The sequence below is a fragment of the Lytechinus variegatus genome, chromosome 19 (assembly GCF_018143015.1).
Source record: "Lytechinus variegatus isolate NC3 chromosome 19, Lvar_3.0, whole genome shotgun sequence".
Lineage (NCBI taxonomy): Eukaryota > Metazoa > Echinodermata > Echinoidea > Temnopleuroida > Toxopneustidae > Lytechinus > Lytechinus variegatus.
Window position 1 is genome coordinate 21649510 of NC_054758.1, and position 27730 is coordinate 21677239.

Below are 27730 nucleotides of genomic sequence, written 5' to 3' on the forward strand. Positions count from 1 at the left end.
AAACAATTTGGAATCTGTGTTCATTGGGGGGGGGGGGGAGATGAGACTCTATGCTTCAAAATGAAGTTTATCTCATTACAATAACCCATTTGAATGCTCCATTCATTATATAGAGAAGAATGATAGGAAAAGGTAGACGTGTTTATATTTAGACCTAAATAGTCTAAACGTGCACACTTAAAATGTTGGGCAACATACTGTCCACAGTAGAGTAATGTATGTTGGTATATATATATATATATTCTTGGCAATCATTATCCAATTGAGCAAATTCATTACCCAATTTCGACAGATTTTAACCAATAGTTGCAATATGTTGCTCAGTGATTGTTAAAAATTGGGCCCTTCAAGATTGTAATAACAATAATAATCATAATAATGATAACAACAACACAGTTCTATAGCGCCTATCACATCATGTCATAACGTCCCTACACTGTTAGAAAATTTATCCTTAAAATAAAAGAAGTTCCTGCAGCAGAGTCTCGAGATCATCTGTAATCTTATTGAATTGCGTAATCTTACAGGAATTTGGTATTTGGTGTATGGAATCTTACAAATTTCCTTGAATAAAACACCCTTTTCCCTTTTTTTTAACAGACCTGTTATGTTAAATTTCAGAAAAATTCCTGTTTTATGAATTTACAGAATGATTCTGTTATTGCTTTCTGCAAAATCTTCTGTTTATTTTCTGTAAAATCACGGGTTTTTAACAGTGTATGCGCTTCTAAAGTGCTTGTATATTATGACCCTGGCTAATTAGTCCCGCAGTATTTTACAGCGCGGTGGCATTTCAAGCAATAAATTCCAGCCTGGGTTGAGTGCAGCACAATTTGGATGAATTTCTTGCTGAAGGAAATTACGCCATGGCTGGGAATCGAACCCACGACCATCTGTTTCAAAGTCAGTAGACTAATCCACTGGGTCATAACGCTCCACGTATTGTGTGTGTGAGAGTGTGTATGAGATTGGGGTATACTTGTAATCAGATGCACAATGTTCGCTAATATAGGGTAGAGGGCTTGGGGCCTTCCCCCATTAACAAATAGATTTAAAAAAAATACCGATTAAGAAAAAAAGGGAAAGAAATAAAAGAACAAGAAATGGTTTATGTGTAATACTATACTATGTATGTTACTTAAACATCTATCTAATCCCCCATTAAAGTTTCCAAAAATTTGCTCACTCGCTTAGCTCACTAGAAGCTTTTAAGGAATGTCTGCCTCATACGTCATGTCACGCCCTTATAAATTGTTTGGGACATCACGATAATACAAAAAAAAGTGAGTATGAGACAGCAATGGCTCTCTTGTCGCATACTGACCATAGCAACAGAGGCCAAGGAAAACGGGTAGGGGAAAGCTTGGTGGGCTTCAGCTCCCCCCACCCTCTTTTTCAAAACCGATGGTAATTTTTGGCATGGTCAGCCCCCCCCCCTACCCATTTTCAAAACCGTTGCGGGACATGTCAATGAAGCAATAAAACATGCTTCCGTTAAGATTGAAATTGGATGCCGTCTTAAATAAAAAAAATTCTGGATGGAACTAGTGATCTATATAATTGGCGAATCCAGGTGGCACAGCCTACCCGTGCCCCCCCCCCCTTGGGAGGCACAATTAAAATTTGTACTGTAAAATGCCGTTAAAACACGAGTGTGCCCCACCCCTTTGAAAGTGAAGACTTTGTGTGTGTGTTTTTGCTTGTCAAATTTTAACGTGGATGAAAATGTCCTTTATTTTGGGAATTTTTTTTTTTGCTTTGTCAAATTTTCCTCGGGAAATGTGCCCCCCTGGAAAATTCTGGATCCTCCCCTGCATGTCAGGGTAGGTATTAACAGGCATATGTTATCAACAACAACAAAATGATGATCAAGAACTTACATGACCTATGCGTGCTAGAAACAATTTGATTAAAAACACCTTACTTTTATGAACAAGGGAGACGAAGATGATTCGCTCCTTTATACCGTAAACATGGTAAACAGGTACCGTAAAATTCCACGGACCACTTTAATCGGAAAAGGAACATCCGTAATTTGTACGGATCGAAAAGGAAAGGAACAACGCCCCTGTTCAACAATAAAATTCTCGCGCCCAAGAGAATGATAAGGATGATGATGATGAAGATAATGATGATGATGATGATGATGAAGTTAGAAGAAATAGAAGAAGAAGGAGGAGGAGGAGGAGGACGGAAAACAGGAGAAGGAGAATTAAGAAAAGCAACAAGATGATGATGAAAAGAAGAAGAAAGAGATGATGATAAAGAAGAAGAAGAAGAACATGAAGACTTTTTTTTTGACTTTTCAAAGTAAAACTTTATTTACATTACATATAATAAATAATACAAATAAAAATATATACAGACATTGATGCACTTAATATGTCAAGTGTTTGTGAGCTAAACAATAGACAAAACAATCAATAAGTAATACATAAAGCGGAAGACATTAAACAATTCATGAACAAGCAATAAATTTAACAATAGAAAACAAGAATTTTTTTTAAATGTACTGAATACTGACGACAGATGATTACAGAACTACAGTATCATCAGTATTTAAAACGATTTTACTGTGGGAAGTTATTAATTTCCATAAAGAGCTTTGCTCAAAAAAATTAATCACAAAATACCGAAGGAGGTACACAAAATCTTAGGCATAACATAAAAATAGCAAAGAAAATATGTGATCACGTCAAAACAATTAAATCAACCATGTGAGACTATCGTTATCCAAAAGAAAGAGTACATTATTGGGTGACCATGTTTTAAGAAATAAAGCCAAATTGCTTTGTAATTTGTGGAATTCATAATCAATAATGACTCTGTTTTTAATTCTAAATTTCCAAAACGGAAGCGGATCAAAAAAACGAGAGGTTCGGTAAAGCCAATATAATGTGCTTTTAAGACTAACAATAAGAAAGTTGGATAGGCGCACGGCTTCCCTGCTACGACCTCTTGCATGTGGAACCAAGGTCCAGTAGAGGTCAAAGTCAATGTTCACTTCGGGCAAAAGACATGAAAGGAGGTGGTGAAGAAGATCCAAGGCTGGTTGAATAGAAGTGCACTCGATAAAGAGGTGTAATATAGTTCCTTTCTTGCCACACCATCCACATGAAGAGGAGATGTCGGAATTAAGGTGATGAAGAACGGCAAGCGACGGAAGGACATTATGTAATAGTTTGTACTGAGTGTCCCCATCTTTCTTAGACGAAGGATAGTAGTAGATTTCAGTCCAGTTGATTAGTGTAGGTGGGGAAAGTATCCCAATCTCGTGCCAATGAGTAACTTGAGTTCTAGGAAGAAAGTTAATAGAACGGTTGAGGATTCGATATATCGATTTAGTGGGTGTGGCAAGAATGTTCTTGTTGTCCTTAGTTATAATCGAGAACGGAGAGTTGATAGGTTCAGCCAGATTGTGAAGATGAGTTGAAACTATTGACAGTCTAAGTCCGCTATTTAAAAAGAATCTGGGAAACAAACTGGAAATCACTTTGTGAAGTCGAGAGAGGTCAAATTCCAAGAGCCGTAAAGATGGACGCTGCAGGGTGGATGTGATGGCGACCTCGTCTGCTCGGAGCCAGGTACCGTTGTTCGGGTTTACAAGATGTTTGACGAGTTTGATTCCACATGCAAATAATCTAGCAGGGAAGATCTTGTCGCCATCCAGTGTGTAATGAAGAAAATTATAATAATTCAAAGGAATATTGAACACATGGTTGACAGTGAAGGACGATGTCTCGATGCTGGCTCCAGAGATACCCCAAGCACGCAAAATTTCCGAATAGAAACAAGGAAGACTGGTATAAAACTTTGGGTCTAATTCAGTCAGAAACAAAGAAAAATCAAAATTTAATTTCTTATATCTCCGAAGATTATAAGAACAAAAGGTATACGCGGGATGAGAACAAAGATTGAGATAACGCTGTAAAAAGGCAAAACGAAACGTGAGTGTTCGTGCTTGGAGACATACCAAACCAAGTCCACCTTTGTTAGGTTGTTGAAACAGAATTTGCTTTCTTAAAAGATGTCGTTTTCCGGACCAAACAAAATTAATAAGCATTTCTTGGAGTTCATCCAGTATTTGCTGAGGGGGAGATAAAACTGCAAGGCAATGAAACAGTTTAGATGCAGCTAGTTGATTAGCAATAATGATTCTGCCTTTGAAGGATAGACAAGAAGAAAGAGAACTCCATCGAGATAGAGTCTTATTTAATTTTTCTTTACACTTTATCCAGTTGTTGTATACAAAATTATTGTTATTACCCAGATGAACTCCAAGAAAAAGGAGACCATCACAATTCCATTTGAAATCAAGGGGCCTGTCAGTACGTTTCGACCATGATCCAGCCCACAGTCCTTGAGATTTTACATGATTAAGGCAGGCGGCCGAGGCCTTACTAAAAGTGTTATATGTATCAAGAATAATATCAAAGCCTTTGTCTTCAGTGACAAAAATTGATATATCATCTGCATATGCAGAGACTGAGACATTCATATCCGTGTTAGGAAAAGAAAAAGAACATGAAGCAAGATTAACTTTTAACTTGTGCAGCAAAGGTTCTATGGCTATCGAGTACAGAAGGCCAGACAAAGGGCAACCTTGGCGTATGCCTTTTTGAAAAGGAAAAGGCGCAGTGAGGGATCCACACACTTTGACTAAGCCCTCGGCATCATTATACAAAAGTTGAATACAAGAAATGAAAAATTCTCCAATACCCATAGCTCTCATAGTGTTAAAGAGATAATTATGATCTACATTATCAAAGGCTTTCCTTTGATCCAAATTTACTACTGCAAGAGGGGTATCATTACAATTAGAATAGTGTACAATGTCTCGGATCAAATTTAAATTATCATAGATTGTTCGATCTGGAACACAATACGTTTGGTCTTCTGAAACAATATTAGAGATATAATGTTTTAGTCTATTAGCAAGTACCTTGGCAAAAATTTTGTAGTCATTATTCAGAAGAGAGACTGGTCGCCAGTTGGCAATGTCTGCCAGGTCTCCCTTTTTAGGAATCAGTGTAATCACTGTCCTACGAAAAGTATGTGGAAGGGTTCCAGTACTTATGGCATATTGTAATACAGAAAAAAGATCATTTTTTATCAATGGCCAGAAAGTCTGATAGAATTCAGAAGAAAGTCCATCTAGACCAGGCGTTTTATTTTTCCCGAGCAGTTTAACAGCATTATCAAATTCATTAAGTGACAAAGGAGCATTAAGACTTTTTGAATCTTCAGTATCAAGTTTCAGTAAGTCAGATAAAATATTATCAACCGCATTATCATCAGTTGGCACACGACTGTACAAACTCTTATAGAAATTCCGAACGTGAATTTTAATATCACTCTGATCCTCTGTAATGTTACCCGAAGGGAGACGGGTACGAGAGAGTGATTTAAAAGTGGAGTTCGATTTTTCAAGACCGAAAAAATAAGCTGAGCTAGTGTCTATCTCATTTGCATATTGAAAACGTGACCTTACAAGAGCACCCTTGGCTTGATTCTTAAGAAGAATGTTTAATTCATTTCTTTGTTCAGCAAGGGCCTGCTGAATATCAGGCGTGAAGTCAGGCGAAGATTGCAATTTGTCGATGGTTTGGTAATATTTAATAACGTTTCTCTCTTCTCATTGGCTAACTTGGAGCCGTACATTTGAGTGAGCGATTTAATGTGGTATTTACCAAAGTCCCACCATGATAGAATGTTAGGAAAGTTGGCTTTTTTATTTTGCCAGTCCGTCCAAAATTGATGAATGATATTTCTGTAGTCGTTATCATCGAGAAGAGAATTATTAAGTTGCCAAAAAGCACTTCCTCTTGGCTTCTGTGGGGGGATTTTAATTTTCAGGGAAATTGCACAATGATCAGAGAGAGTGCAAGGCAGAATACGACAAGCGTGTATTGAAGGTATTAGAGGGAAAGACACATAAAAACGATCAAGTCTGGCTTTAGAAACACCATATACACTGTGAGGATTGTTTCTATGCCAAGAGAATTTCTTTTCACGTGGGTGAAGTCTTCGCCACGCATCACATAATTTATTACTTTCAATCACTTTCTTGAGGGCAGATGATATCTTAGGTCTATGCTCATTAGGCATGCACAATCTATCCAATGTTGGAGATAGGGTACAGTTAAAATCTCCCCCAATTAAAAAAACACCGTCGCTGCACTGATTAATATGATGCGCAAGAAGACGAATGGCCTTAATAGCAAGGTTATCATCCTGTGGCATTAAAACATTATATAAATGATACATGCCACTATCAAACTCAATTTTAACATATAAGATATGACTATCAAGTATAACTAAGGAATCTGTGATGCTACAATGGTTATTCTTTACAAGGGTAGCAACTCCAGATCCTCGATTATGTCCGGGGGCACAAAAAGGTTTATAGGATGACCATAAATCCCAACAATGAGAATGCTGGGAGAGGTCATTTATTTCTTGTAAAAACACAATATCAGAATCAAAGGCAATGTTATCAACATAAGTAAAAACTGAGGCATTCTTCATGGCATTGGAGCAACCTCCAGTGTTAAGGGTGAGCAACGACAGAGTCATAAAAAAGGAAAGAAAGGCATGCATGTCTACGTTCATACTAAAAAAGAAAGAGGGTCATATTAAAGATCTAGTTTTTTGATCAATTTGTAAATCCTCTGCTGTGTACTTTTCGTAAACAGAGGACTGTTTCTCAAAGGTCTCAGTTGTCTAACAAGTCCTGGTATGTTGGAAGTGAATTTTTTTGCTACTTCTAGGGGTTTTTTCCGTGCTTTAACAATTTTCAGAAATTTGCAAAGTTCCTTGGAAGAGAGGGGTCCTTGACTGGATGGGAATGAGGAAGCCCAGTCAAAGGATTCATCGTCAGTCTGTGCATCATCCCATACCGTTACGTCATCAGTGTCGGTAGTGTCTACCGTGGAAGCGGGAGAGGGTGGGGTTGGTGATGTAGAGAGTAGGACGGGAGTTGGGGAGGGAGGTTCTGAGGTCATAGGAGAGGAGACTTTTTTCATTAATTTCCGGGGTGGGGTAGAGGAGGCAATTGAAATAAGTTTGGGGGAGTCTTCTACAGGAGGTACGACAGGTTGTTTCCTTTTTGCGACAACATCTGCAAAGAGTCTGGAAGGGGCGGGCGGTGTTCCCCAAATGGTGTCGCAAGGGGTTTGGGTCAAAGGAGAGGTGGGGGCCTCGGGAAAAGGCATTTTGTCCCGGCTAATGCCCACGGAGTCGCTGCTAGTTTGGCTATTATTATTGCTGTGCAGATTATTCGCGCCCTGAAAACTAGCAGAGGCTCCTTCAGCAGTCACGGCAACATTAGAGTGCGGAGAGGCTGGCGTAGGACTGGGGCCAATAGAATTTTCTGTGCGTACTGGGGACGCCCTCTTCTCAGTGGTTTCGGGTACAGACCGTTGTGGTTTAGGTTTAGATACTTTAGGGGGATGACGTGGGTCCGATTTTCCTTTAGCTTGTGGGTTTTCAGACTCATCTTGACGGACTGATTTTTTGCAGTTCTTACTGAGATGGCCAGCCTCGCCGCACTCAAAGCAACGAGCCGCCTCAGTGGAAATAAAAACGCGATAATTGATACCAGCATGAGTAAAATTAATGAAATCGGGTGGAGTGACATTCGGACTAAGTAGCACCTGAACTTGACGACGGAAGGACATGATGTGAGCTAGATGTTTGTCCTTGAAACCAATAGGAATAGCTTAGACGGATCTGTGAGACTACTTTACAGAAAGATGAAATTTGTTTGACAAGAACAGAATTGGGAATTTCAGTGTATACATTAGACAGTGTAATACGGGTTGTCGGCAAAGCTAAGGGTGAGATCTCAATAAAAGCGCCTTTAAAGGTCAAGCCGTTGTTCACCGCGCTCAGCACATCTTCTTTAGAATTCAGGTACATGGCAATTCTTTGGTTACTGATGCGGGAAGCAGACACTATACAATGGGCTGGAATTGTGTCTGCGAATGCCCTTATGTAATCATGAATAGGAACATGTGCAGCAGCCACAAAAGAGATACCATTGTTTCTGCTCCACGTATGTTCACGGCCTCAAATCAGGGGAGCGCGCCATTGAAAGGTCTTCTCGCTTAGCCGTATTGTGAGAGACGTTCGTGAGCATCCCTTTTTTCACTCTCTAAAATGTCTGCGACATTAAAATCATAAAAACAGTAGAATCGTTAAATTTTAGTGAGGCTATGAATGTTTATCATTTACGTTAACTATCAGTTTACCAACATATACCAAATTTACAAGCACTGTGTGGGTAGACTTCGAATTATCAGTCATTTCGATGCAATCCCAAAATTGATGAAAATATAACAGAAATTTGATATAACATTGAAAAATCCTTATTTTCGAATCCCCTTAAATTTTCATTTTCTTTAAAAGCATCTTAATACATTTTTTAGAATTTTTCATAAATGATAACGGCAGTGGATTTTGTGCTCCAGTTTTTTTAAGGAAAAGACAGGCATTTTAAATCAGGTAATTTTTTTTTATATTTTCAAAAGAAAATAGTTAGATTCGAACAACTTACTAATAGTTCTCCAAAAGAAGGGTTATATTCTATTTTTTGTGTGTAAATGATACATGACGCTAAATTTTACGAGTATATCAATGCATGGGGGATAACCTTTTCCACAATGAGTTTCGTAATTGGGAGAAAAATCCAGTTATTTCCTAGCACGCGAGCCGCAGAATGATAAATTTTAGCGTGCGCACACTGGCTGATCGCCGTGTCTGCGGGGACGGATATCTAGTCCCATACTGGTGTAAGGTCATATTTTCTACGTACCTTTTCCCTTGTAATGATCACTTAGCACTTTAATGCTTAATTTTGTCACTTAATCTGTGAAAATTGATGGCTAAACGATTTTCGAAAATGCTCGGAATAAACCTGACACATGAATGATTTCATTTTCGAGAATTATTATTTCTTTCCTGAATTACTAAAAGGCAAATTTAAGTCAAGATTGCATTATGTAACATACTCACATTGGACTGTATACATAGCGCATATGTGTGCGTGGGGTGTCTATAATCATCTAAATTGTGATGTAAATATAATCATATTGTAAGCAAAAATCATGATGGGTGTCATAGCAGGGGCGGATCCAGCTTTTTATAAAGGGGGGTTGGGGTGGTATGCGAGGGAGCGAAGCGACCGAGTCCAAGCGAGCGGACCGAGCGAGGGGAGAGGGTGTGGGAGGGGGGTGTCCCCCCCTCCCACAGGAGAGAAATTTTTTGAAAATCTGTGTGTGAAAATGGCGTTTTCTTGCATCTAAAACTCCACTATTTTTGGTATAGAGGTTAAATGAATACATAGAAATAGAATAAAATAAAATTAAAAAATGGTCCGCGGATTTTTTTTTTTTTTTTTTTTTTTTTGGGGGGGGGGTTGCAACCCCCCCCCCCCCCTCTAGATCCGCTTCTGCATAGTCTGAGTTTTCTTTGTGTAAAAGAAACAAAATACTGCATGTATGTCATTGTATGCAATGCATGGCAATTTCAATCAGTTTATATTTTTCTTTTGTTTAGTCAGCGTTTAGTCTTCAATGTACATAATTGGTTTTTTCAAGCGGTGTTAATACCAAAGAGCTCGATTCCGGCACTTCGACTAAAATTGGATATGATACAAACTATTTATTTACTGCAGCCAACGAGTTCCTGACACAATTTACTTCTTTGAATATAAACTACATTATGAATATCACCGGAACGGTTTTAAGATAAAAAAAGAATTACCTTTTTTTCGCAAATGAATATACTTTACTACAGTTGTAGCTGTAAAATTACTTTGTCTTAATCCTTTCCTCTTATATATTAAGTCGCGCATCATAATTTCAAAAGTGTTTTTAATGTCCAGTTTTCAAGCCATAATACTAAAAGATTTTCACGGGCTCATTAGGCTTATTACATTAATAGATAAGATGTCAATTTAATAATTACTATGTCATTTTTAAAAATGGAATATTGACAAGTTCTATTTCGCGCTTTGGAAGAGAAATATGAACATAGTCATCATTTTCATTTGATGACATAATGTTCTAAGGATGTCCGGGTGCTATATGTCAAAGCTCAAAGGAATATATTGAAACATATAAGCTTATTTCAAACTGTGATCCATATCCACCTATAACAATTTTCCCACAAAGTGCTTGAAATACAGAGCCTAAATTGTCCCTTTTACAGATAGGAATATCAAATATTTTAATCCCTTTTTGATAAGATAAATTGTCTGTTCGCGCTTCGCGCTGGCGGTAATTATTTAGTTGGTGGATACACATTGAGGATCACAAACATTGCCCAGAATATTTAAATTTTAGGACAAATACTTGGAAAAAAAGCTCGCTCTTTGGTGGTACCCTTAAATATTTTTTTTGAATTTGAGTCAATATATTGCTTTGACCGCCACCCCCTTCACACACGATTTATATATCCCCGTCTACTAACAGCTCTTTATGGAGGGGGGGGGGACATTTTTTTTAATTGCAGCTCGATACTTTTATATTGCTCTCACCCCCCCCCCCCCCCCCCCCTCCCCCCCCCCCCCCGATCAGATGATAACGCCACTTGACATACGTGATTTCAATTGCCATATGCCCCAAGATCCACTGACTATTCATCTAGCTTACACATTAAAAAAAACCGGAGAGTTGTCAAACTCAACAGAAATATACAAAGAAATAACAACAAAATGACATACTATAGAAAGAAAGAATCAAAAAAATTGAGAACTTGGTAGAATAGAATGTTGAAATTTTTTACCCCCACCCCCACACCCGATCTATTACGTATTAGACAATGATATGAAATTAGGCTGATCTGCCTTTATTTGTGCACGATATTCTGAACTAAAGTCTTGATATGACCATTGACATATGGTTTATAAATTTTCATAGTTTGATCACACCATATCCATTTTAAATTCCTGGAAATTCCAGCAACAATACATGTTGTCATGGGTACGACACACATTTTCTTTATTAAAAAGTATCACGACACCAACGTTGAAACTGTGCAAAGGCCTTTAATGGCGAACTCCACTGGGTTGATACATAACCTATGGGTGATGAACATACGTGGCTCACGGACGTAAAAGGCTCGGCAGCAGAAACAGGAACGGCAGCCTGGGCCGAACTGGTTCCCGGCTTGTCCCGGGAGGCCTGTCCGGCTTTACTGGCCATAGTGGCCAAAAAATCCTGACACAAGGTCAACACAAAAATCCTTGAAAATACAAGTTATTAACAAGAAATAATAGGTGGACTTGGTTTGGTATGGGTATAAATGTGTACTAGTAGTACACTAGTTTAAAAAACTGTAAATAAAACAGTGTAAATTCAACAAAACTTACAAAAACTCTGGAGCTCGCTCGAGACACGTCCTTCTACAACAAAGATGAAGAAGAAGGAGAAGAAGAAGAAGAATCAGAAGAAGAAGAAGGAGAAGAAGAAGAAATGAAGGAAGAGAATTAAAATAAATACGGGGAGAAGAAGAAGAAGAAAATAAGGCAAAGGAGAAGAATGAAGATGAGGAGGAAGAGAATATGAATATGACAAAGAAGGAAGATTATGTAACAAGGAGGGGAAGAAGCAGAAGAACAAGGAGAAAGAAAAGGGAGACGAGGAGAATAAAATGTATATGTATAAACCGAAATATATATAAAACGAAAAAGATAGAAGACAAATATAGGAAGAAGCTACAACTCCCGAAAAGGTACAAAGAGGGCCTTTCCGTATAAAGACGAGTGGGTATTATCAGATAATAGTAAAAAGCAATCAAAATTCAGTATTCAGGTGGGGTGGGGGCTCATAGTCCTATGCCCCATCCCGGATCTACATCTGTGTATGAGGCACTGGTGGATCCAGGGGGAGGGGGGAGGCACAGCCGGCCCGCCAACCCACCCCCCCCCCCTTTCCCTCTTGAGAAGCAAAATCAAAATTTGTAATGTAAAAAATGCCGTAGAAACAGACGTGTGCCCCCTTTTGCAAGTTGCAAGTGAAAACCTTTCTTTTCTTTCTTTCTTCATGCTTGTCAAATTTTTCCTCGGAAAAATGTGCCCCCCTCCCTTTGGAAAATTCTGGATCAGCCCCTGGTATGAGGTATATAATACTGAAGGGGAATCCGTTAGACAGTATCACAGTGTATTGGGATGCGAGGAACTTCACATCTAATAAAGATGTTTAGCTGGGTTTTTTTTCAGTGTTTGCTGGAATTCAATTTACTTTCTAAACAAAACGCAAATATGAATTGAATGTAGTCACGTTATATATTATAATAATTATGAATAATCCATGATAAAAAGCAACCCTACAGTAGTTTGAGATATAAGTAGCTACTAAATGGAGGGGTGATAAGGCTAACGATTGAATAATGCGGTGCATAATGTAGCGCAATTAAAACAACAAAAAATGACGAAACTTTTAATTTGATGATCGATAATGAAATAATTTGGCGTTTACGAATGCCAAATCGTTTTTTTTTAGGTGAAATTCCGTGAATGTCTACAATGCTGAGAAATAAATTGCATTTTAATCAAAGTAAACAGAAAATGATAAAGCAGATTTTTTTTTTTTTTTTTGGGGGGGGGGCTTTCCTTCAAAAAATGATCTGTGAATATCTTTGCTATTGCTTCTCTCTTTGCTTTCAATGTAAAATTACATTCAACAAAGATTTGAATCGTAATTTGACCATCTAACATGATGACATAATCATGACAACTCTTGCACAAAATCAAGACGTTACAAATTAACAAATTCTATTGCATGAAGTGAAACTTTACTACTTATTGTGTTACACTCACCCGATGGATAGAATCTATAAAAGCCTCTCAATTCTTGCTAATCACCACCCCTTCTCCTTTGCCTGCGCCGTAGCTCCGGGGCTCTCTGACCAATCTCAGCCGATCTTTATCCACCTGTTGCGTAACCGTCTTTCAACTTTTCCCTTCTACTGCTCTCTCTTTTTTCTCTCGAAACCGTAGATTTTATAGGTAAAAAAGCAATCAGACGTCGAGATAATCTAGCCCAGACCTTTGATGTTGAAGTTTGTGATGGAGTTTCATTAGCGGCTTGTCAATGTGTTGAAGTTACCCAAGCTGGCTTGCTTTTATATAACTCTCTTTAGTGCAAATACAAAAGGAAACTTCCCCAATATCAATCATTTAATCGGTTGGATTGATCGCGTTTTGCGTTCGGTGGCGACACTTGCATGGGCGCAAAGTGATACATGTATTTTCACTCACACCTGCTGCTGTTTGATGCCGTAATCACCTGCCCTTCGAGCCGGGTCCGCCGGGAGAGAGAGAGATGGAGAGGAGGGCGTGAGGACAGTGACGGTTGACGAACATAGCTGACATATTGATCGGCAGTGAGAGAAACCGAATGTGGGCGTGGCCTCTATGAAAGAGTTTTTAATATACGAAACCTTTTGTTTACATTAATATATAACAATCAATCCGCAAGACAGTCAACCTGACGACTAAGTCATTACTTGAACAAGTTGGAAAATACCACAGGCACTGTTTTTATATTTAAACAACCCTTATTGGATAAAATTAGTAAAATGGGCATGGGAGTGCCCCCATACGGCAAGTTCATTTTATTTTCATTCATTTGTACACATAAACATGTGGATTCCTGTATATATGAATTATTGAATATCTATTTTGATCTATCCCATTGGTTTGGGTTTTTTTTTTCATGGCCACCTCCGACCCAAACAGCCTGTATTTTTCAAGTTTTGAAAATTAAATTCCCCTCTATTAAAAGTGCCCTGAGCTAATTTTTTTTTTCAAACTGCCCTTGACTTTGACCCTTACATTGTTGGTGAATGGAGCCTCAAGCAGGGGCGCACCAGACCCCACCAGGACGTAATCAGAAATTTATATTACTGATTCAAAATTGTACTTGTAGTAAAGATATCTTTGTTGACTTCATTTACATTCATATATGTATTTTTGTATATGTATTTATCATAATTATCCGAAGGAATGCGCAGCTATATAGTAGTCTGCTATGCAGACTCTGAATGGCTCGTGAGGTGGGATCTAGCCTGAAAGGGCTGCAGCCTCAGTAGACCTAGTCTGCCATGCAGACTCGTTGAATCAGCTGAGGTACACACACTGCAGAGGTGGGTCTTCATTTGTAGACTAGCTATATAGTGCCATGAGCGTCTCTGGACGCTGTCTGCGCTCAATAAGACATCACAATCATTATTATCACCTTATAATAATGATAATAATGATGAATGTTTTTATAGTAACGATAATGATTAATCAAATTAATGCTAATGCTAATAATAAAAAGAATAGTTGTGAATGCATATATATTGCCCTATTTCCTTATGGATATTTTGGATGCTAAACTGCAAATTACTATACATGTATATAATAAGGCCAGGTACAGGGTTATAAATAATTTATAATAATATAATATGATATAAAGGACATCCTGTTTTTTAATCTAAGCTTCCACGCATCACCCCCAGGCATCACCTCAGCTTATTAATATTGACCTTGTGATTGGTCTTATTTCCCACATCTATTCATCCTTATAATGGAAAAAATAACTCATGTTTGTTCTGGAATTCCTCACCTTAAAAGATTCTACAATATTTCCCTTATCTGTATATTTCCTGTCTACTCTACACTATTGCATAATTTCTTTTATTTCCGAAGTCACCTATAATTATGTAAATCCGATCGTCCACAAATCTTGTTCAATATCCTCTCCCAGCCTTCCACACTTTAAAGATAAAACATATCTATGTTTCGGGGCCATTTTCAGAAGCTCGTTTTCTAAGATTTTAACCGATTACCATGAACTCGGATATTTGCATTATAATTTCCCTCATTTTGATGAATGGTGAATATTTGCATCCAACATCATCTTTTAGCATGTGGATTTGCCATGGAGTTAAAAACAATGGAGTGACAACGATATGCAAATAGCTTACAATTTCTAAAGAAGTACAAAAGAAAAAAAAACAGGTGCAATGTAGCCTTTGGTGGCGACCTGTGGTGCCGCCAGTTTCATGGAAAACTGAAAAATGATTTGTGGCGAAAAGAAGATAACTGGGATATTTCCATTTTCATTTGAGGAAAAACATATTTATTGAACATATGACGAAATATATATCAAAGGCGTTTTGTGTCCTGATAACAATTTTTAAAATGTGATAAAACCGAATAATTTGACATTTTTTAAATCAACATTTTACAAAATCCCCGCACTTCCACACTCTAAAAATGTTATGATTAGTCAATTGGAATGTATAAATATGTGATGTTATGTGTCAGAACTGCGGCCAAATGCGGCCAGTCGAGTAATTTCAAATTACATTTCAAGAAACATTGCAACATTTAATTTTGCTGTCCCCTGTAAAAGTGAGCAATGTGTCTCAATGTAAAGTAATTATCATTATAAAATCATGTATCCTTGTGTAATTAGCCGTAAGTCTATAATAGACAGTAATCTTTTGTCTACAATCTGCAAGAAATATGCAATGAAACACGTGTCTAATATATTTTATCATTGCAGCATCAAAGTGGCTATAAAGGGGAAGTGTTGGATGGTTCTCCATGTCTTAAAACTCCTTGGTTTAGCAGTGTTTCGCATAGTTGAGAGATGCAAAAAAAAATGAAACAGTCAAATTTTTTTTAGAATATCCATTTGATAATATTGTTCAAAACAACTTTTCAAGCCTGTTTAAATTTGCATTTTGGGGTAAATAACTTTTGCCTTTCCTCTGAACTTTATTTTAGTTAGCATTTAATTTCCCTCCCCCATCGCCTCTCCCCCCCCCCCCTCTCTTTCTCGTGTTCTCATGTCTGTCTCATATTATTCTGCTGCGGGAGTTACCATAACAGGTGGGTGTTTCATAAAGCTGTTGGTAAGTTACGAACGACTTTACGCACGACTGGAACCTGGTCTTGGGTCATAACTCAATTACATATAGGGATATCACATAGCACAAAAAAGGATCACCAGTCGTGCATAAAGTCATTCGTATCTTACGAAGAGCTTTATGAAACACCCGCCAGAAACAGAAACAACCATAAAATGGATCTGTCTCCTCTGCATTTGCACTTTTCCGTTTCCTTCTCCCATTCTTCCATTCTCTCTCGTTTTTACCCCCCCCCCCCCTCTCTCTTCACTCTTCTAATCCTTCGTTCTCCTTCCCCCATTCCCCCCTCTCTACCACAAAGTCCATCATATACACACACACACCCTCACACACCATTATACCCACACGCATACCTTAACCCACGCAGGCACACACACACATACATCCCTCACACACCCCTTACGTATGATTCTTGGTAATTATCACTAATCATTTATATTTTTTGACAACTTCTATGTTAATGATAGCCTTTAGCACCTGCACCATTGATTAATATCCAATCACAGATGAAGTTGTCAAAACCCAATTGATCATTATTTATAAGCCTTTTCACAAGTAAGTAACAATCTGAAAATGAAAAATGGCGCTTTACTCTATGTCTGCCTATGACGTCACCATAATAATCAAATCAAGCTTTTGTTGAAATACTAAATGAGTAGTTCCCCCACTTTGTTTTTGCTGAGATAAATGAGCGTCCTTGCCATTAAACTGAAGAGTTTTTGCGATATGGACTTTTCGCTCAATCCTGCAAGCAAGTCAAATTACAGAGACTGCATAACAGAATGCAGTCTTTGTCGAGGGTGGGTGAATATAACAGCAGTTTCGTCCGTGACGCTTGACAATCGACATATTTGTAATTTGTTGTCAGCTTTGAAACGTCGGATAAAGACATTTTTATGTAACTTGAATTTTCAGAGGAATAGGTGCGTTGTATATAGGATTTGTGTGAATAGTCCCTAATATAGTGTATAAATGGACAACAGTCCTAAAATAGTTTATTAATAATTGACATGAAATTGCTGTATATTGTAAAGCTTTCAGAACTATTTTAATTGCAGAAAGTGTAAAGCCCCTTTTACACCTTCACGGAAGCAACACGGATCATCCCGGATTGTCAATCCGGGGTCATCCGTGTACAGTCCGGGACTACCGTGTACACTCCGGCTACTCATCCGGCGCCATCCTTGATGTACCGGCATGTTGTCCGGGAGAAAAATTGAACATGTTTAATTTTTCATTCCGGAGTACACGGACTGATAATCATCCGTGTTCATCCTTGTAGCCTCCTTAGTCCTTGTACATCCGTGTAGCTACCGAATGCATCCGGGAGGCTCCTTGTAAGAACCGGGTGATCCTTGTTGATACCGGCTTTATCCAGGGTCAAATGTTTGTATTGTTTGCGTACATGAACAATAGTCCGTATTCATAACCAAGCACGAGCATGCTCCAGATGCTGCAAAAAGGGACGAAAATGTGAGCAACCGTGAAGGTCCGTGTAAAGACCCAGTAACATCCGTGATCATCCGGGTATTCCGTGTTGGCTCCGGGAGCATATCAAACAGGATCCCTATTGCTACCTTGCCTATCCTTGTAGACTCCGTACTTTTCCGTACATATCCGTAACCAGTTAACTCCGTACTCACTCCGGGAATGCTAGGAAAATACAAATCTGGCACCCCGGATCATCACGGACTGAGATCCGTGATATGTAGGCCTTGAACACAAGTCTGTGCCTTTTTTTCCAGTGGGGGGGGGGGTATTATAAGATGATTTAGAAAATTACACAGTAATATATTCCCATGTCCCAATGGAAGACCCAAATACGATTATTCCCAAATCGGGTCGCAGAACAATCGTTAGGTGTGTGGTGCTTTAATAAGTAAAATGATAATTGGGGGAGGGTCTACCCCGTCCCACCCACCCCACCCCCATAAAAAAAGTAACACGTTATGATTATTCTCCAAAAAAGAAGTAATTAGAAAACGTTGTAAATGTATTAATGTCTGTAATATATTCTAGACATTGATACCTTGTTGATAAAAACTTACAAAACATAATTTTATCAAGCATAATTAATGTGATGTGCTTTGAAGCGAAATGTCAAGCGAACTTTCAAGTCTTAATACAACTTCGCGATTTAAAAATTACCACCCCCTCCAAATCTTGGTGAATTACAAATGCCTTCGCCGGAGCAAATATTGAGGATACTAATTATATCTGTGTCCCACTTCATTTCTTCCCCATCTGTATGCAAAATTGCTAGAGTGCTAAGCTTGTCCGTAAGAAAACTGGGTTAAAAACGTGTACTTGTAAAAGAAAATTCATGTTGGTTTTTTCCCCCCTTCTTCTGTTAAACTAAGGAGTCGTATCTAGAGATTTTCATCAGCTGACAGAATTCAAACATTGGGCATGTTGGGGAGAGATGAGAGGAAATGGAGGAGAATGGCAACGTTCTTGTTGCAAACGTTGTCATGGAAGTGCGAAAAGGGAAAAGTAGGTCAGGTGAGAATATCTATGGCAATAATGATTCCCAAGAGAATGGGAGTTTGTAGGGGAGGGGAGGGGTTTATTTCCGATTCGTCGAATGCCAAGTCGTCAAATTGCCAACTCGTCTACTATCATTTGGTCTACCATCAGTTCGTTCACTATCCACATGGTCCCATTGCCAATTCGTTCACTCACCATTTCGTCTAATAACCAGTTGGTCCAATAGATATTTAGTCCATGTAACATTTGGTCTAATTTGACTAAGACTTTTGTGCAAAATGAATGAAACTAAAACGGATATTAGACCAACTGGTTATGAGACAAAATGGTCATAGACGAAATGGTGATTAGACGTAGTGATGGTTATTGGACCAAATGGTGGTTAGACGAAATGTTGATAGACGGAATGGCATTAGATTAAATGAAAGTAGACCATGTGGTGAGTGGACGAGTTGGCAGTAGACGAATTGGTAATTTACCAGGGGAGGGGCTCCCAAAATTTGGAACCATGAGGGGAGACAATGGGGTCGCTATGGAGAGGGAGAGGGGCGACTTCCCCTTCTGCTTCTCCAATAGTGGATGACCACGAGAGGGTCATGAAGGTAGGAAGAAGGAAAAGGTTATGAACATTAGGTTTGGGCGTTGCACCATTCAATTGGGGGAATGTGACGTCATCCTACCCGACCCAACACCACCAAAGTTTCCTAGAGCCGCCACTAAGGGAATGGGCTTTATACCTTGGTATAATCAGTTCTGTAAATGATCTTAATTATACAATATTAATATGTAAAATTTAAGGTATTCAATTTTTGTGATGGTCACACCATGTACATTGTCATGACATGCAGAAACGAATAGATAAGCAAATAAATGAATGAATGAATAAATAAATAAATAAATAATGAATGAATAAATAAATAGATAAATAAATAAATAAATGTGTAGAATTATTGTAGGGGGTGTGGGATTGAATAGGGAGGGGAAGCGGTGGAGGGAGCAAGAGAAAAATTCGACCGAAAAAAAAGTTGTAATAGATTCTTTGATATGTTTGATTTTCGAAATTGACAGAAAGATAGGGAGCGGTAAGAGCATTAGACAGGTAGGGATGTGCGTGTGTGTGTGAAATCAAAATCAAACTCTAAGATTAATTTGAATTTTTTTATAGTGTGAAAAACATAATCGAAGACAATCTATCAATATGTGTATTATGATGCTTTTTTAATTAACTGTTCGATTTAAAAAAATGAATAGATTTAAAAGAACCAAATCTACCAATCTATGAATATCAAAAGTAAGTAACGTATCAACAGTAACGTAGCTCGATCACAATTTATCTCATTTTTAGAAAATAAAGCAGAATATCAAATAACTTTTTATTAAGATGTGTTATTGTTGCAAACGTGAAGCTATTAAGCATTTTTGTACCTAGACCGTATAAGAAAATATGGGGGTATATCAACGGGAAATATAACAAACTATCGCATGTTATTCTTTATTGAAAAGTACGCACTAAGGGGGCGGGGAGGAAATAGATCCGATATAGACATGTTTTTCGCCATCTGAATGAAGAATAGATTTTAAACATATGCTCTGGTGACATATCGGGTGAAAACATTCTAGCCCTACAAAAGAGCTGTTTGCTTTATTATTAACGAGAGGGTGACGTCAGGCTCCGATCGCTGATAAAAACAACATAACAGGTGAAAATGGAAACGCCGGTATCTCGAAATGGCTATGGAATTATGGGTACCATGGAGACTCGTATTTCGGGGTGATAGGTGGGCGATGGTCAGCGACTGCGGAGAGGGGTTAGGTGATTGAAGTAAACCGTAACATTTGTTTCTGAGTGATCGAGGGGCGGCTCCTGGGTGAAGGGAGGAAGGGGGGCATGCCAATGAGCGGCCGTCTCTGTGACTTTATTAGTTAGGGGCCGAAAGTGCGGGGGGCTGGATGGGCTTCATTCCGCCACTATTTTCCAAAACCATGTACAAAATCGTCAAACTGACCATCTGATTGCGATTTCTGCATGGTCAGTCCCCCCCCCCACTTCCGGTTCCGCCCCTCCTATCAAGGCCGTTCCGCGGCGCCTGTAAGTGATTAACAAAAAAAAGAAGAGAATATGGATGGTGCGGAAGAAGAAAAGAGAAAAGAAGGGCTTCATTATGGGCCATGAAAACCATATACTTAACCATATTCCTAAATAGAGAAATATGAAGATTTCTAAGGGATCGTGGGGGTGCGTCATGAAATATACAGCATTTCGTTTGTCATTATAGACAAAATATGAGACAGAGGCTATGTTAGCACGATTTGGAGAGGTAACATATGAATTGTAACAGGTAACATCAGGTTATAGTAATCACATAAACTAATGATGTCAAAAGGGGACCTAGCTAGAAACGAACCTTGAACGCCAATCAATAATATTACACGATTTACGGGATAACTAGAAAAGGGGATTCTTAAATCAGTTCCAAAGATAACAAATTCCCCGGGGGGCAGTCAAATTCATTGATGTACACATGCGTGCCCATTTTATTTCCAAACATCCCCTAAACGATTTTTTTTCTCTGTGTGCAAAATAACCCCCTAAATAAGTTTTCGAGGGCTTTATTAACACATTTTGGCGTCAAAACAAGTTGTCGCCAGAATATGACTCCGGGGAAAAAAACATACCCTAAACACCTCTGACTAGTCTTTAAAAAAAGCTTTGGAAAAAATACCCTAAATACGTTTGATACCGCGATTAACAATTGATCAATCAGTCTTTAAAAACCACTCTTTTTCTTGAAAATCGTGGCTCGCGTACAAAACTGAAAAAAACCAACCTTTAAACGCAGAAATGACTGCCCCTCCCGGGACAGATTCAACAATTGAATTGAAAGAACTACTAAATATGCTGAACATGTAGTTATTACCGCGATTCTGCCAAAATATTCATATATATTTTGTAGCTATTGCTGTAAACAATGTGTATAGTTTTAGTCTTGCTTTATCATCTTTGTATGTATGTGTGTGGGGGTGTGGTTGTTTGTGCATATTTTACATTGCATTTTTATAAAGGGCCCCAATGAAGTCCAGTTTCTCTGCTGATTAAGCTATCCTTTTTAAATATGTGTGACAAATAAATTACTCATGTAAATTACAACATCATCTTACTTACAGCCACGTAGGCCTAGAGAGGGACAGTAGCGTACCCAGGATTTTCCACGGGGGGGGGGGGGCAAAAAAATGACAAAAAAGGTCTTCAACCACAAATAAAGGATTTTGTGCTAGAAAGAAAATTGACAAGCAAAAAAAAGGTCCTCAACACAATATAAAGGACACTTCACAGCAGAAAAAAAATTGACAAGCAAAAAAAAAAAAAAAAAAAAGGTCTCCAACTTCTCGTCAGGGGGGGAGGGGCAGGGATAGATCCCTGCATGGGTTGTGACTCGTCATGGTGGGGGGGGGGGAGTCTGCCCCCCGTAGGTACGCTAGTGGAGAGGGGTGGTGTGGAGGGGAGAGAAAGGAGAAGGGTAAGAGGGAGAGAGAGATATATTAAAAATGAGCCTGTATCTGTTGAAAGTATCACCATTTAAATGATATTCCAGTACGTCATGAATCATAGCACCCTATCTCATATCTTCTCACACATTCGCTAAAATTTCATTCCTTTCAAGACATCCGCTCTCACACCAAACAACGGATCACATCACATCACATCATACAACTCAAATGTCAAAGACCTTTCTTTACCTTTCAACTCACACCTCAGTCTAATATTAAAGGGATTGTCCAGACTGGAGATATAGTATATCTCAATAAATAGAGTAAAATCTACAGAGCAAAATGCTGAAAATTTGATCTAAATCGGATTCTAGTCAGGCATGTCTTGAATATTCATTAGGTGGGCTGATGATGTCATCCACTTTTTCTTATGTATTTTGTTATATGAAATTAGGTTTATTCAATTTTTTTCTACCAAGAACTAAAACAATCGGATTAATAACCGATTAAGTGCATTAGTTATTCATTGCCCCCAACTTGTTTTACATTATGGGAGACTCTGACGCATGTATGAAAATTTGAAACAATCATGATTTCATGTAATAACATAAGAAAAAAGAAAGTGGGGATATGACATCATCAGCCCGGCCAACTAATGAATATTCATGACGAAGTGCATACAACCGTTTTCACAAAATATTGACAGACTTCAGAATTCAATAACTTCGTTATTTATCATTAGATTTTGATGAAATTTTCAGCATTTTGCTTTGTGAATTTTACTCTATTCTATAGATATCTATAGAATAAAGGGCACGTCCAACCAAGAAAATTTTTGATTAGAATCAATAGAGAAAAATCCAACAAGTATAATTCTGAAAATTTCATCAAAATCGGATGTCAAATGAGAAAGTTATGGCATTTTAAAATTTCGCTTATTTTTCACAAAATAGTTATATGAACAAGTTAGCAACATGCAAATAAGAGAGTCGATGATGTTCCTCGCTATTTCTTTTGGTTTTTTTATTGTCTGAATTACACAATATTTCATTTTTTACAAATTTGACGATAGGGACCAACTTGACTAAACCATAACATGTTAAAACAATGGCAATTCCACATGTTCAGAGAGAATCAAAACTTTCTTTCACATGACAAAAAGGGGAAAATCAGAATAATTCATATTTCATACAATAAAATACAAAAGAAATATTGAGTGGATGACATCATCAGTTCCCGGGTCAGTTCCCTTGCATACAGACCAGGATAACAGTTTTGTGAAATTAAGCACAATTTCAAAATGTCATATCTTTCTTATTTTACATCCGATTTTGATGAAATTTTCAGTGATATGCTTGTTGGATATTTTCTCTTTTTATTCAACTCAACTTTCTGTTGGGGTGGACTTGTCCTTTAAATCATACCGTATTAACAGTGGTATCTAGGCCTACTGTCCCCTCTCCTCTTGTAACTTATATCCCCAATTCTCTTTTCTCAAGCAACAGAGTGCAGTACACAAGCATGTATACACCTTTTTTTCTGATTTGTTGCTTCTCGTTTAAATATACCTTTAATATTGAATGTAGACAAAGGAAGAAAAGTTTATATGTAGCCTACCTACCATAGATTCCAATATTTATATGTGGATTAATTTGCTTTGATTCTATTAACCATTTTGTTGTTTTGTGCTTTTTGCTCCCTTAGAAATTGCTTTCTTATAATTTCAATTGAAATTGAGAATAATCCAATTATTATGGATTTCAATTAATACACTTCGAATTTAATCTTAAACTACTCTCATAATTCTCCGCCAAGCCCATCCCCTCTTATTCTCTTCTTCCTCTCACTTTACCTCGTCCCCTTCTATCTCCCTCTCTACCCCTCTCTCTTCCTCCATCACCCTCTGATCTCCCTCCTCCCTCTCTTCCATCCTAAACTCCACCCCCTCTGTTTCATTCCGCGACTCTGTTGTATATCTTTCATACACATTATTTTGTGTCCTTTTTATATATTTCGTATGAATACGAAAATGAAAAAAATGTAAAGACGATCAGTTTACAGTTGTTTTGTAAGATGAATGAAGTGCATTTTATTATTGCCCACTGATACCACAAGTACAATGTTCTAATTTTACAAATCATTCTCATATGACATTATCAATTTTAAATACCACATTGCCAGAACGTTACGTATCAAATAATATAAAATCTGAGGAAATATAATTGCAACAGAAGAGAAATGTCTGGCTCAAGCCAAGGCCCTGTGTCACATCGTTTCCCGCAAGCCGTGCGACAAACAAAGTTTGGAACATGTTCAAAACTTGTCTGCGTGCGAATCAGGCTTGCGAGGGCTCCTGCATACGGAGCCTTAAAGTGCCATTGACTTGACGAGATACGTTATCTCGCCAAGTCGACTAATAAAAGGTTATATGTCGACATGGCGAGATATTTGGACTCTCGCCGGGCCTAGGACACTTCATATCTTGCCATGTCGACGTATGTTTTACAAGTCGACTTGGCAAGTTATGATATCTTGCTATGTTGACAAATCGCTTTATAAGTCAACTGGGCGAGATACTTTATTTTGCCATGTCGACATAATGTTATAATGTCGACATGGCAAAATAAAGTATCTCGCCAAGTGATCAAGTCAATGAATGGCAGTTTAAAGGCCCCGTACCTGCAAGCAAATGCGAGTAAGATACTGTCAATGCGGCGAACCTGCGGGTGGCAACAATAGTTTCCTGCAAGTCGCATGCAAGTCTTGCACAGGACAATGTGTTAGGGTCAATTAACAAACAAAACTCACAGTCCTGTGCCCCGTGACACAAAACTTAGCGATGAATAGCAAATATGAGAGAACACTTCTGATTGGTTCCTGGACAGAATCTTGAACCAAATGCATGTGTTACATTGACCTTGATTGGACAGTTCATTTAGCGATTGATCGCTAATCTATGTGTTACAGAGCCCAGGTGTTTCACAGAGAATTTAGTACGAATCAAAGATGTACTCACTTGGCAATGATGTAAATGAAACAAATAATGCACAGGTGTAAGTGTGCCATGACGATAATTGGCACTCTAGGGTATCTAAGATTGCACAAGGTACAAGAAGTGCTTGCGGACTGCTTTAAGTAGCAAAACATTGTACCTACCCCTGATGACTGGATCGCTAGTAAAATCATTACCTATACATTATTTGTTTTATAGAATGGGTTGATATGGATACATGTACACTAACAGTCTTCAGAGCCTAATATAGTCAATGTATGCTACATACCATTTTGCACACAAGGGATGTTTTGAAAATATATATCAACGCTAATTTTCTGTGATGTCGCAAAAGCCTTAAATAGTGGATTGGCCACCAAAATGTGAGAGGTTAGTCTGACACAGCGATTGAAAAGCGAACATGCTTTTGCACACACAAATGTATATATTGCTCATGAGTACTTTTCAGAATGAATATGAACAAATTCAATACATAGAATTGCAATTTACTGGTTTGAGGTTAAATCAGCGATAATCATACAGTGCAAATGTAAAGTCTTTTTGAGTTGTATTTAAAACGAAATTCGTAAATTCCAGCACAGCAAGACCATAGAATATTCAATAATGAAGATGAATACTTATTAATGGAACAACATTGCTATGTTATTGAAACAGCTTTAGAAAGTAGCATGTATAGAATAGGGAATATTTTTCAAAGAATTATGCCCCATACAGAACATGCACTCAAGAAGTCTTTGGTTATGTCTCACAGTACATTGAAACAAACTAAATTTCAGTACAGGTAACCATTATAAAAGGACAAGTCCATCCCAACAAAAAGTTTATTTGAATAGTTCAGAGAAAAGTCCAACAAGCATAACACTGAAAATTTCATCAAAATCGGATGTGAAATAAGAAAGTTATGACATTTTAATGTTTTGCTTAATTACACAAAACAGTTATATGCACATCCCAGTTGGTATGCAAATGAGGAAACTGATGACATCACTCACTCATTGTTTTACATTTAATGGCTCAGTCAAGTTCGTCCTTACTTTCAAGTCTGTAGAAATTTCTTATCTTACATCCGACTTTGATGAATTTTTCAGCATTATGCTTGTCTTATTTTTCGCTATTGATTCAAAACAATTTTTTTTCTGAGGTGGACTTGACCTTTAATGACTAGTATTCCAACTAAAATCCAAAATCCATCCTAAATTCCGAAGTTCATTGCTAATTCAGAGAGTAAAATGATGAATTCTCGACAAGAATCGATAGGCTATTCTTTCAGAAACAAGATAGTGCATTGAAAAAGGTATACTAACTTCTTATTTTTATTTCTCCTCTAAATCTGTGATCATGTGCAATATTAGTATACACAGAATAAATTTGAATGAAGGGATAGTTTGAGTGAGATCAGTCATCTAAGAAGATTTTAAATAGACCAAATTTTCCATTTATCTGCAGACACATAAAATATTTATATAAACCCCTCAAAAAAAGTTCTGCAACTGAGTGCTAATAAATTTCTTAGTGTGCCATCATCATATGTAAAAGTGGTATCATTGGAAAGTATGATTATTCCTCTTTACAATCATGTGTCATTTGTAATGCTAGTGTTATCATGAAATACACAGACATGATAATACGCAGCAATATTAGAAATGAAATGTTGCAAAATTCGTCGTTTCCAATAGCGAATTTCCAATTGTTTCGAGGATGGATCGAGTGCATTCACTGTCACCGGCCGGCCTGCATGGTGGAAATTCTATAGAAATGGAGACTCTTGTTAGAAATCAATGCATTTTGCAACATTTCACTTCTGACTTTTCTCAATGTTCAGGGTGATTGCATATTCCATGATTACATAATCACAGCAAATGGCATGTCATTGTAAAGAATAATTCAGCTTTCCAATGAAACCAGTTTCATCTTTTATACTTCATTAACCAAACAGATATCATCCCCCAAAACTGAGTTGCAAAACTTTTTTTGAGGGGTTTATATTTAAAAAAGCAGAGAAACTCAGTCTCATTGGATAAGAAACTAACAGTAATTGTACATGTACTGACAGAACAGAAAGGTTGTTAAGGCTAACAATGCATAACAGAGGCCATGTAACAACCAGTGATGTCACAGCGATGCCTAATAATACAACAATGCACCACTTACACATCAAATAAATGTATTGACTTAACTATCCAAAAGATGTGACAACATTTCTGTGTGGCTGGCACTGATTGTTTTATCTAGTTATCAAAAAAGTGCATAAGAAAATAGCACATTCGGAATAGCACTCAAAGACATTGATAGCACATTAACAATAAATAAAATGTATAATGATGATGATACAGCTCAAAGAGAAATATATGTGACCATTATCCCACGCTCTAAGATATACATTGTAGCTAACAAAGGTATTATCTATAATTTCTGAAATAAAAAGAAGGCATTCTCTTTACGAGGGCAAACAATAATCGAATGACCAAGATAATATTTATATTATATTCGTAAAATACCAGGAGAGGATGTTCCAATATGATAAGCATAATATAAAAAAATTTACTAAAAAAAAAATTAATATCATCTTGTGTGCATTGTTTATAAACTCACTCAAGCTTGCAAGTAGAGATTGATTAACAAAATATATATATAATATATCTGGAAAGTTTGTTAAAAAGATATTGTGAACTGCACATAGCTACTAGAAATGAATTCTGCCCCATCGATCTGAAAGGCATCACATATTTAAGGGCTCAGGAAGAATACTGCCCTCTAGAATCCAATATTGTACAGGCAATAGGGAAAAATAAAAATTTTGTCTATGATAGTTGG

At 37.7% G+C, this 27730-nt stretch overlaps 1 protein-coding gene across 1 annotated transcript; it reads right to left on the reverse strand.

Annotated features, from left to right (window-relative positions):
• Positions 1-2424: 2424 nt before the first annotated feature.
• LOC121405766 lies at positions 2425-23833 on the reverse strand. The gene is made up of 4 exons (XM_041596719.1): positions 23751-23833; positions 22153-22196; positions 11375-11407; positions 2425-3819 (listed from the first exon to the last, which is right to left on the reverse strand). Exons 1-4 carry the CDS (start codon positions 23831-23833, stop codon positions 2705-2707), a joined length of 1275 nt encoding a protein of 424 aa, XP_041452653.1. The 3' UTR covers positions 2425-2704.
• Positions 23834-27730: the final 3897 nt, after the last annotated feature.

Coding starts and splice junctions, on each gene's coding strand:
- LOC121405766 (XM_041596719.1), bottom strand. CDS start 23,833: ATGGAAGAGAGGGAGGAGGGAGATCAGAGGGTGATGGAGGAAGAGAGA. Junction 22,197..23,750: donor ATAGAAGGGGACGAGGTAAA/GTGAGAGGAAGA, acceptor CTATATCTCCAG/TCTGGACAATCCCTTTAATA. Junction 11,408..22,152: donor ACTGAGGTGTGAGTTGAAAG/GTAAAGAAAGGT, acceptor TCTTTGTTGTAG/AAGGACGTGTCTCGAGCGAG.